This window comes from Kogia breviceps, chromosome 1, assembly GCF_026419965.1.
Source record: "Kogia breviceps isolate mKogBre1 chromosome 1, mKogBre1 haplotype 1, whole genome shotgun sequence".
Classification (NCBI taxonomy): domain Eukaryota; kingdom Metazoa; phylum Chordata; class Mammalia; order Artiodactyla; family Physeteridae; genus Kogia; species Kogia breviceps.
Window position 1 is genome coordinate 134,735,700 of NC_081310.1, and position 12,838 is coordinate 134,748,537.

Genomic DNA, 12,838 nt, shown 5'->3' on the forward strand with positions numbered 1-12,838 from the left:
TTACGTTATTGCCTGCACACAAACTCCATGAAGGCAGATCTACCTCCATATCATCTTTCTGTTCCCTACAGTGCCTGATGTGGTCCCTTTGTTTGACATGCAATAGGCCCTCGATAAAACTGTTTGAATGGATGACTATAAAAGGACTGTCATAATGGGGAAGATGAATTATAAAACTCCAAGTAGATAAGGATAGGGTTTTTCCTGAAGCAGAACTGCAACCATGGTTTTACATTTGATTTGTAGAACTAAGCAAGATCAGAAATGATGGGTAGTGTAGATAAACAAAAATACAAGGCGCAATAACTGGCCATTCCCAGTAAAATTTTCTTCTTGTAATGTGTGCTCAGATTAATCAATTTTATGAATTATCTTAATTATTTTACATCTTTTATCTAGTAAAATTACTTTTTGAAAAAGCTCTCAGTATAATGCACCAACAGAATTAATTTTCTCATTTATTCTTTCCAAAGAAACATAAATGAAGCAATTATAGCTGAATAGAGGTGCTTATCAAATGATAAATGCCTGGAGAAAGCAGTAATGGGCTTTCTCTTCAAGATCCAGAGTGCATAAGTGCCATGTTTCAATGAAGGGACAACATAACAATCACAGGTGCTTGCCTCTGGGGTCAGCGTTCTGTGTCTGGGCCAAGGCTCTACTGCTCTTATGGGATCCTGGGCCAGCTACACTTTGGTGTGCTTCAGCTTTCTCATTTACAAAATGGAGATGATAATAATATCAGACTCATGGAGATCTGGTGAGGATTAAGGACCTACCACATGTGAAGCATTTTGAATAGTACCAAGCACATATTAAGCACTTATAAATTATTAGCTATTGTTTTTTGACACCATCTACTCATAATATATTCTTGTATTTTCCTCACTGGTAAGTCTTAAATGCCTGTTCTTTTTCTTTTCTTTTGTCTTCTTTTTTACTTTTGGTCACTTTATTTAGCTATAGTGTCTCTATTTAAAAATATTGATCAATTCCAATTAGTTTCATCTGAAACAGAAAGAATTTAGTCCAAGAACTTTACAAAAAATATTATTTTCTTACTCATGTTCCTGATAAGTTTCAGTATAAAATATTAAAATAAATTAAAATCTAATTCTGGAAGTGTGGAATTTTCACTGACACTATTTTTTTAAATTTAATCAATCTATTTATTTTTGGCTTTGTCGGGTGTTCATTGCTGTGCACGGGCTTTCTCTAGTTGTGGCGAGCAGGACCTACTCTTTGTTGCAGTGCGTGGGCTTATTGTGGTGGTCTCTCTCGTTGCCGAGCATGGGCTCTAGGCGCATGGGCTTCAGTAGATATGGCACACGGTCTCAGTAGTTGTGGCTCGCGGGCTTAGTTGTTCCATGGCTTGTGGGATCTTCCTGGACCAGGGCTCGAACCTGTGTCCCCTGCATTGGCAGGCAGATCTTAACCACTGAGCTGCCAGGGAAGCCCTTGTGGACACTATTATCATAATTATTGTTCTGATCAGAGAGCTTCTCCTGGAGAAGTGACCAGCTGAAAATGTGTGTGTGTGTGTGTGTGTGTGTGTGTGTGTGTGTGTGTGTGTACATTTTCCTATCAGGAACTGAAGAGTTGAAACAAGAGTTTACAAGAAGCTGTTAGTGTGGGGATTCCCTGGTGGCGCAGTGGTTGAGAGTCCGCCTGCCGATGCAGGAGACACGGGTTCGTGCCCCTGTCCGGGAAGATCCCACATGCCGCGGAGCGGCTCGGCCCGTGAGCCATGGCCACTGAGCCTGCACGTCCGGAGCCTGTGCTCCACAACCGGAGAGGCCACAACGGTGAGAGGCCCGCATAGCGCAAAACAACAACAACAACAAAAAGGTGTTAGTGTGACATGATATTCAGCTACCAACTATCTACTAATCTGCTTTATTTTACTTAAAAAAAATTATAAAGATAAGCTATTGTAGAAGGCAGCCCCAGGCTGCCTAAGAATACCTAAAGTATTCTTAGGTAGACTTGTCAATAATAGTTCTTGGAATTGGGATTTTTATTAATGTGAATTTTCCACATGTGTTCATTTGATTTTATCCATACTACTTATTTCATGGTTATCATGTAAGGACCCTAGTTTATACTTTAGCTGATTAAAAAGTAGTGCGTAGAGCTTTTTGGACTCTATTTCATGGGTGTTTGTAATAATAAAATCAGCAGAAAAATATCTTATATCCTTTTGGGGATGGAACCATGTTCATTCTTTAAGTTCATCCTCATTTTTCCTGTAAACATCTGTATGAAACATCACAATGAGTATATTGCATTTGTTGGTGTGAGAACTCTTCTCATCAGGCACCGACAATACGTTCGCCATGAAGTTGGCATCAATTTCCCACTTTGAAAGGAGTTGCATTCTCCGAGCCATTTAGTTTGCTCTCTGACAGTGGAGTATGGATAGGTCTGATACTGAGTGAGCTTTGGGTATGGAAAAGTTGTGAGTCAGGGTGCTTGCTTGTTACTAAGACAGAACGGCACAGTATCTGCTTGTTCTCCCTTTTGTTTTGATGTTGTTTAGGAACCAGCATAATTTGCCCTAGAATGTGGATGTTACTTTGCTACAAGTAGGTTGCCACTTCATGAGCAAATAATGATCTCTTAGTGCTTTTATTTTCTTTTCTATATATAAAAGATCCAAGAGTGAAACTGGTATCATAATCGTACTTTAGTTTTTAGAGCCCACAATAATGACAGTTATAAAAGTAATCAGATTCACTTTTCAATTTAGTTCTGGATATTTTAAAGCCAGGATACAAAGGCCTGTGTCACTAGGTAAATTAAATGGGTCCCACTGACTAACCCACAGAGATGGTACCCTCCTAAAGTAGGCCATGGTACTTTTTCTAGGGCAGCACTGTCTTGCCAGCTTTGCATACAGTAGGATTTGACAAATGCCTGTTGCCCAGACAGTGTGATTCCTTATAAGCTGCTCTTAAGTCAAGCCAAAAATGGATATTTCTCATGTTTCTTTGGGATGCTTCACATTGAGGCTCTATCAGTATTAGGTTTGATGCCAGAAAGAACTGTCAACTAGATTTAAAATACTTTGAATTTAAAAATTATTTATTTTTATAGTAGGTCCTTGTTGGTTATCTATTTTATTTTTTAATATATATTTTCCTTTGTCTTAAAAAATATTTATTTATTTATTTCATGATTTATTTATTTATTTAGGCTGCACAAGATCTTAGTTGCAGCACGTGGGATTGAACGTGGGCCCCCTGCATTGGGAGTGCAGTCTTATGCTCTGGACCACCAGGGAAGTTGCATGGTTATCTATTTTAAATATAGCAGTGTGTGCATGTCAATCCCAAACTTTCAGTCTATCCCTCCCACCCTCTCCCCCCGGTAACCATAAGTTCATTCTCCAAGTCTGTGAGTCTGTTCTGTTTTGAAAATAATTTCATCTGTATGAAAAAGTACTTTGAATTTAAAACAATTCAGAGGGCCATATATCCGGATGCATGTATATGCCATCATCACCCAAGCAAATATCTTACAGAATACCCCCATAGCCTTTCCCATTTATTAACGTTTGAAAACTCCTCCCTGACTATTTGCTATCTTAGTTACTAAATCCACCAAATAGGAATTAGTGGGGGCTTTTGGTTACGTAACAATGAATGCTTAAACAGCATATAATCATTGATGGTATATAAAGGAAATATAGCTTCATTATGTTACATATTACAAATTTATCAACCTCAAGCATTGGGATGCAATAACAGAATTTTCCTCCTAGTAATTTTAGGAGAATGGGTTTGTCTGAGTAAACTGTTATTGGATATTTTCATTGCCTTTCTTCTGTTTATGTGGGCTGCTGAATTTACAGAGGGCTTGTGCTGTTTAGATTTCTCTCCTACCACCCCATGCAGTGATGCTAGTGGAGATGGTGATAATTAACCAATGGCTGTGCACTAGGAGTTTAGGGATAAGTGTACTTGTATTTAAAATCTTAGTGTTGATGCCTATGAAAATTGAAGTTAATTAAGAAATAATTATTCAGCAGTTCTGTCTAAATTAACTTTTACTATTCCTGTTTATTTTCCCTCTGGCTAGGAGCGCCTGGTGGGATGGGAATTACATAGTTTCAGTGGTAAATTTGAAATACATCATGGGAGCATTCTCAAATTTGAAGGAAGTCATAGGGGCAAATTAAGCAAATGTAGTGCCAATGGGGTTATCTGGGGGCTCAGGGACAATGCCTGGTGAATCACTAATAGTGTGGTTTTGACAAGGATGTGTTTTCTATGCCAGGGGTTCCCCAGAACTGATGCCAGTTTATGATGATAATCCATAACAAAATAACAAAAATAAGACAAATGTTGGGAATTTTTCTTATAGTCAAACAGATTTGTTTAGAGACTTTATTTGGAGCTATGTTTTTCCTAATTTTTTTGTGCTAAAAATATCCCTTTCAAACAATGGCAGTAATAGATTTCTTTTTCCTTTCTAATGCCCTCATTTAGTAAAAGTTTTTTAAAAGTCAACTTAGGAAATGCAAATTAAAACAAGATACTACTACAGACCTACTAGAATGGCCAAAATCTGGAACACTGACAACACCAAATGTGTTACTGGTGAGAATGCAAAATGGCACAGTCACTTTGGAAGACAGTTCGGCAGTTTCTTTCAAAACTACACCTACTCTTACCAGCAAACATGCTCCTTGGTATTTATTGAAATGAACTGAAAACTTATGTCCACACAAAAGTCTGTACGCGGATATTTACAGCAGCTTTATTCATAATTGCAAAAACCTGGAAGCCACCAAGATGCCCTTCAATAGGTGAATAGATAAACTGTGGTATATGCAGACAATGGAATGTTATTTCGTGCTCCATAAATGAGCTATCAAGCCATTGGAGGAAACTAAAATGAAAGAAGCCAATCTGAAAAGGCTATATGGATTCCAACTATACGACATTTTGGAAAAGGTAAAACTATGAAGACAGTAAAAAGATCAGTGGTTGTCAGGAGCCAGGCTGGGGGATGTGGATGGGTGAAGGATGAACAAGCAGAGCACAGAGGTATTTAAGGGCAGTGAAAATACTCTATATGATATTGTAATGATGGATACATGTCACTGTACATTTGTCCCAAAGCATAGCATGTACCACACCAAGTGTGAACCCTAAGGTAAACCATGAGCTTTGAGAGGTTATGGTGTGTCAATATAGGTTCATTAACCGTAACAAATATAACACTCTGGTGGAGGATGTTGATAATGGGGGAGGCCGTGCATGTGTAGGGGCAGGAAGAATACAAGAAATCTCTGTATCCTCCTTTCATTTTTGCTGTGGGCCTAAAACTGCTCTAAAAAAAAAAAAAAGTCTTAAAAAAAAAACCAACTTCATCTTAGCCCCATTAAAGTTTTTTTCCTGATCTATTAATTACTGAAATTAGGGAATCACTGGCCTATGTGGCCTTGTTATGTGCTAAGATGGTTTACATTAGTCCCTCACCTGCTTCCCTAGGAAAATTAGTGTTGGTGAACAAGAAATAATCCTGTTTTAACATCTTTCACATTTCCTGGCTGAAGGGATCCAGTCAGTTAATCAAGAGTATTAGTTAGTAGGCCTCTTCATACATCCTATGACTTTAGCTTACTTCTCATTTTTAAGTTATGCTTCTCTTGCTTCCTCCTATAAAAAGTCCAGAAGAAAAATGACCATCAGCTTACTTCACAGTCTAAAACTAAATGTGGGGGGCTTCCCTGGTGGCGCAGTGGTTGAGAGTCCGCCTGCCGATGCAGGGGACGCGGGTTCGTGCCCCGGTCTGGGAGGATCCCTCATGCCGCGGAGCGGCTGGGCCCGTGAGCCACGGCCGCTGGGCCCTGCGCGTCCGGAGCCTGCGCTCTGCGGTGGGAGAGGCCACAACAGTGAGAGGCCCGTGTACCACACACAAAAAAAAACTAAATGTGGACCTTCACTGATTGTCATCCACATTAGGTAGCATTTGTTCAATGCACATGAGTGTGCAACCATTTCCCTGGTAAGTTGAGTGTTGTTCCAGCTGAGTGAGTGGAATATCCAATGGCACATGCATTTTGGAAAATAATAACATAAACACTACATCTTTCCCTATCATTTTTCAAGCATTTAAAAAGACCCTTTTCTTAAAAATATAAACAAAAGAGCATATATTTTTTAAAGGGTTCATCAAGCTTGTAAAGACTTGACCGTTTCAACTAATATTTCTTTTTTTTTTCTTGGCCATGCTGCACAGCTTGTGGAATTTTAAGTTCCCTGACCAGGGATAGAACAAGGGCCCTCCACAGTGTTATCACAGCATCCTAATCTTTAATTAGGAGCAAAAAGCTGTAAAAGACATGATGAGCTATTACATCCAACCTATGGTAAGTTAAAAAACAACATACAAGCTTGCCTGAAAAGATTCTATGAAGTCCCTAACATACTAGCCTTGTGATTTCCTATCATTTAATTCATACTTGCATGGATGACTGTATACAGACAAGTATTAGAAAAGAATAAAAGTGAAGCAGTCCATGTGATGGAAACCATGTCAATAAGATACAGTATTCAGGCAACAGCCTGTTTTCCTGGCTATTTTGATTAGGTTTCCTCTTCAAACTGGATTTGTTCTTCAGTCAAATCTGCCAACCGATACAGTTAATGTTGAAGTGAAAAAGAAAAAAGAATGGGTTGACATCTGTAACAATTCAACTACCATATTGACACATACCCATAATATAGCTTGATTACACGGGTGATAAAGAAGTCAAAGAAAACACTGGGACACTTTTCTGATTAACAGACACTTTTAAAGAAAAAAAAGAGAATTTGGGGAAAAGTTTTTAAAATCTAAATTCTTCCTTTTGCACTTCTTCAACAATCTATCTATGGAAGAAAAGGCAACAGAGTACCCTCCAAGAGCACGGATTTGTTAGTGGTAATTGTAGGTTCCAAAAATGGTCATTAGAGGTGGAAGGAAGAAAAAGGAGGAAATATGAAAGTTACAAAATAATTTCAATCACTTATATTTCACTTACAACATTCCTGGCACCGTTCTAAGCACTTGATATCCACTTACTCCACACAATTACGCTGAGGTAGGACTGAAGATTATACCCACTGCATGGGTCAGGCATCTGAGTCACAGACAAGATAAGTAAACTTCAGGAGGTCACACGGGTGGTAGGTGATGCAGCAGGAGCAGGCAATGTGGCTACATGGTGCATCCGAACCACGACCTCTGCACTGCCATCGTCTGCCAGGCTACATGCATTCTCTCATTTCACCCATACAACATTATGCGGTCGGTAACATCATCTCCAAGTTATAGATAGAGACTGAGTCCTAGAGCACCATGAATTTATTAAACGGCAGTGGAGCTGAGATTCCAGGTGAAGGGTTTCAGACTCTAAATCCCTAGGGAAGAGGAGTACCAAGATAAAGTTTCTCACCTGGACTGAGAGGTATGTGGTCTCTGTGGTCTTTAAGAACCTCACACCAAAATCAATGATGAGTCCTACTCATGGGCAGAGAGAGTCTGTTCTACTCACTACGGGGCATTCCTGTAGTGCATGACATATATGTGAGGCCCCCCTCTACATTCTCCTTTACAACAGTCATCACACTGAATAACTCATTATTTAATATCTGTTTCCCCATAGACTGCAAGCTCTGTTCATTTACTGGCAACGTACTGTGTACCACAGAGGCACTGTTCTAGGAGTGTGAAGTGTGTCAGGAAACAAAATAAAGATCCTTACCTTTTGCTTATTTAGCATTGCACCCCTAGCACCTAGCAGAGGGTCTGGCACCCATTGGTTCTCAATAAATATTTACTGAATGAATAAATGAATCAATTAGGAGGGGCAGGTAGAAGCCAAAGAAAAAAAATTACAGAGAAAAGGAAATATTGGGGTTTCATCTATTAACTCCCAGATTTTTATTAAAATCTTAATATGTTTTTGATTAATCAGGATAACCGTTTTAATAATTTAACCCATCTTTAAAAGCAGAAATGCTACCAAGTATATTTTAATTCCCAGAGCGACCTATGATCCAGGTTCTGAAGGAGGACATGTGCTTCAGGATACCACACTCACTCTTTTGTCAGACTAAAATTTCCAGTGATATTTCCCAGAGCTTAGCCTGTGTTTGTGTTCATCGATTTTCAAAAGGTGACTTTTGAAAGTCACCTTTCAAGTCACTTTTGCAAGTCTTCTCCCAGTAATTAGAGGCACTTATCTTAAAGCTCATCGGGGTTTAGCAGGGAGGTTACAGGCTGTCATCCGCATTGTTATTGACTCCCTTGATTAGAGGCAATGGCATTTCACCTCCATGCAAAATATTAGTAGATTAACAGTCCCCACTCTGCATTCATTTGGGAAATATCTTCTGCTTGTGATGATGAACGTGACAAGCAGAGAGTAATCAGAGACACCCTGGTAATACCTTTAACATCAGTTAAAACTCTGGCTCTGTAGCCTGCAGTTGGGCTTTGGTCTGTAGGGTAAATTTCTATTTTTATGACATGACACAGAAGTCAGCATTGCTAATTTCCAGGAGAAACAAGCAACAACCCCAACAAAAAAGAGCCAGAGAAACATCCACACTGATTTTCCTGAATCTTTCATATCACTCAATGTCTCTTTTAGACCATAAATGGACTCTGGCATTGTGAACAACTTTCAGGTCAGATTTATAATTCTCTGACATGACAACTTTGACTCAAAGGGCAAATTCTAATAAATATTTCTTTATAGTGCTAAAAAGACTGCAAAGAGATAATTATTCAAATGTCGTTGACCGTCTCTTTCAATCTAAGGGCATTTTAGGCTAATGAAGAGATTTTTAACACAGTAATTGTTAGGTCATAGGAACTCTGTGGATGGGCTTCAGTAGATTTACCTAAAATTTATGGAAAGCATCTTATGTGCATTTTATTGGGATGGGCATGTATCACTTTCATCAGATTCTCCACAGCTTGTAGCCCCACTAGACAAGAATCTCTGGTCTTGTGAGAAGAGCTAAGGGCTGAAGGGAGGGTTATGCCGAGGTCTGCTACCGCCACAGAGCACCCTGAGCTGCTTTGGGTTTAGTGTCTTCTTCCGCAAAATGCCTCAGCTGGCCAACGATCCTCTGTCTCCTCTATTCCATAATTGAATCTCTGATGTGTGGGGATCATAAACTTAGCTGAGTTTTCACCTCCAGCTTCCAGTAACTGTACTAACCAGTGATTCAGCTTCATCTTTCTTTGGCACATTCAGTATCATTAACCACAAAACAAACTATTTATGAACAAAGTTAATATTTGCATTGTATCGATGGAGCAGTAAGATAGATGCCTTCCATTCTGAGACAGTATCACTTCTTTATGACAAGTCAAACCCTTAATAACTTTTTGGGCCATCAGAATCTCATTTCTTTATGTGGTAACCTATGATAAAGTCTAACTTAACAATTTAAGTCTAATATAACACTGTATCAATTCTGTTTATAAGCCTATCAATTTTATTAGGTTTTCAAAGACTGAAGAGTTGAGAAACTGGGCCAATATTGCTTAAAATTATCAAAAAATTATTTTAAAATACTTTAAAATTTGGGGGCCACAGAATTCTAGCCAAGGTTAAAATTTATCATTTTTGTAAAATCAATTAAACTAAAGTGAAAGTGTTTTTACCATCATGGCTTAATAAAGGCAAATCAGGTCAAAATTACCAATTATTTTTCATTGGATCTCCACCCAAGAAAAGTCACTTTTTTAAGGTAAAAGGATTTCTAAATGAGAAGAACATAGGATAATTAGAAATCTGAAAGGTCGTTCTTGTACTAGACATGTAAAGTATGTCTAACTTACTGTCATGATGAGCCCCTTTTCCTGGAAGTATTTAACCAATGGAGCAGCGTTCTGCTTGAAGTTCATTAGTCTCCTTTGGGTAGCTTTCAAATTGTCATCAGGCCTCCCCTGTTGCTCTGCGCGCTTCACTAATCTTTCTTTGAGCCTCTGATTGGTACAGGCCAGGAACACCACCAAGTCGGGAGTACAGATCTGTGGAGAACATCAAACAAGTAGACAGGCATTCAACATACCAACCAATGTGTGTGTGGGCAGTGGCGTTTCTCTCTTCTGGGTCTGTGGAGGCTGCCATATTTTTGACCCTCTTATGTTTTTGCCAGCATATTTCCAGGGCTACGGCTCCACACAAGGCCAGGAGGAGCTATTGCTATTACAGTCCATGTAAATGGTATACTTCAACTCACAGAGACGTGTACAGTGGCCCTCCAAATTTCTCGAAAATACTTTTTGTCTGCTCAAATAAGTTTTCAAGTTTCAAGTTAAGATCAATATAGGCCAAACTCTGCCAAAGGTAGATGTGACTTGTTCAGAGGGGAAATGACTATTGAGCTACAGATATTCTCTACAGTAAACAAGTACTGCTGCTATTATTACTATGTGCTGCCCTTTTAAAAGTATGTACTGTATGCCAGGCCCAGTGCTAAGTTATTTCCTTATGCTGTTGCTAAACTGTACAACAATCTGCAAGGTAAATATTTCCCCCATTTTAAAGATGAGCAAACTGAGGCTCTGAGCAATTAAGTACTTGTCTGAGGTCACATGGTCAGTAAGGTCAAAGGTGATATTTGAACCCAGGTCTGTCCGGTCTATGGTCTGTGTTCCCTCCACTATTACAAAGAATCAAATGGCTCAAAGGCCTTCATGAATTTCTGAAAATACCAAGGAATAACATGAAAAGAACCTATGAACTAAACAGTTTTTATTTAACTCAATTAGAACTAGTAATGTATGTAAAAGATAACATGATCATTTAAAGTGAATGTACTTTCTTGTTGAAAATGGGACAAGAAAAAGAGGCAGTTTTGCATAGCACTTTAAAGAAATGATCTCCAAAAATTTTTTTTTTTTTTTTTTTGTGGTATGCGGGCCTCTCACTGTTGTGGCCTCTCCCGTTGCGGAGCACAGGCTCCGGACGCGCAGGCCCAGCGGCCATGGCTCACGGGCTTAGTTGCTCCGCGGCATGTGGGATCTTCCCGGACCAGGGCACGAACCCGTGTCTCCTGCATCGGCAGGCGGATTCTCAACCACTGCGCCACCAGGGAAGCCCTCCAAAAATTTTTTATTGTATCCTCACATTAGGAAATTATTTGAGCATCTACCTCAATAAATATATACTTATTAAATTATAAATTATGCATGAATGTATGATAGCCATGTACTACCATACTAATATATTGTATGTATTACATATGTACATACATACATATGTATGTATATAATATATTGTATAATAGTATGTATGCTGTAAAATACACACAAAAATACAATTTTAAAAGGATGACATATGATAATCGTAATTGTAACATTTTCTTCCCACACTACAGTGGTTTGCCTTGTGCACTCTTGAGACCACTGGTTAGAAAATGGACCCTGGAGTCTGGGAAACATGGATTACAGTTTTGCCCTAGGATTTATCAGCTAAGCTATGGGCATATGACTTAATTTTACTAAGTCTCCATGTCTTCATCTGTCAAAAGAGATACATGAACCTCCTCCCTGAGTTATTATAAAGATTAAATAAGATTAGCACAGGGCTTCCCTGGTGGCGCAGTGGTTGAGAGTCCGCCTGCCGATGCAGGGGACACGGGTTCGTGCCCTGGTCCGGGAAGATCCCACGTACCGCCGAGCGGCTAGGCCCATGAGCCATGGCCGCTGAGCCTGCGCGTCCGGAGCCTGTGCTCCGCAACGGGAGAGGCCCCAACAGTGAGAGGCCCGCATACCGCAAAAAAAAAAAAAAAAAAGATCAGCACAAACTTGATCAATGGTAGGTGCTCAACGAATTTTAGCCATGTTTACTATCTCTTAGTTTTCATGATTCTATATTGTCCTGGTTCTCATTTAACTTTTTGTTCTGTATTTTTTTTCTCTTTGCTCAAATTTTTTTCCTTAAAAATATAACACTCACAAATAATGATGTTTATGAGCCTTAGATAATGTTTTGTTTTGTTTTTCCCTCTCCAGGTTCCTATTCTCTAAGCTCCCTTCCACTGTTCTGGTTTCAACCACCTATCTTTTGTTGACGGATTCCAAATGTACATTTTTAGCACTGACTTTCAATAGCACTTATGTCCTATATTATCAAATGCTTATATGATGGCTCTACCTGAAAGTCTTATTTTTTTAAAGTATTTTTTGATGTGGATCATTTTTAAAGTCTTTATTGAATTTGTTACAATATTGCTTCTGTTTTTATGTTTTGGTTTTTTGGCCGTGAGGCATGTGGGGTCTTAGATCCCCAACCAGGGATTGAACCCACACCCCCTGCCCTGGAAGGTGAAGTCTTAACGACTGGACTGCCAGGGAAGTCCCTGAAAGTCTTAATATTACGTGTGACTCAGCAAGGCCAAATCAGTTCCAGCACCTTTTTACCTGAATGAAATTCCCATCTTGCTTATATATGTATTTGTTTATTTATTTATTTTTATGGTAGCGACACTGCTTTCTTGAATCTCTCAACTAGAAGTCTTTTTTAAAACTTTTTAAAAATTGAATGAAAGATTCTTTTTTTAAAAAAATAAATTTATTTATTTTGGACTGCGTTGGGTCTTTGTTCCTTTGCACAGGCTTTCTCTAGTTGCGGTGAGTAGGTACTAGAGCTACTCTTCCTTGTGATGCGTGGGCTTCTCATTGCGATTGTGGAGCACGGGCTCTAGGTGCGCGGGCTCAATAGTTGTGGCTCGTGGGCTCTAGAGTGCAGGCTTAGTATTTGTGGTGCTCAGGCTTAGTTGCTCTGCGGCAAGTGGGATCTTCCCAGACCAGGGCTCAAACC

The 12,838-nt window shown here is 39.3% G+C and overlaps 1 protein-coding gene across 4 annotated transcripts in view; it reads right to left on the reverse strand.

Moving 5' to 3' along the window:
- The window catches only part of AK5 (adenylate kinase 5), a 240,104-nt gene that overhangs the window by 175,840 nt on the left and 51,426 nt on the right, over window positions 1–12,838 (reverse strand). For all 4 annotated transcript variants that reach the window (XM_059075353.2, XM_067044561.1, XM_067044548.1 and 1 more), the window contains exon 6: window positions 9,850–10,041. In XM_059075353.2, the coding sequence (XP_058931336.1) occupies window positions 9,850–10,041 (192 nt within the window). The remainder of the gene's footprint in view (window positions 1–9,849; window positions 10,042–12,838) is intronic.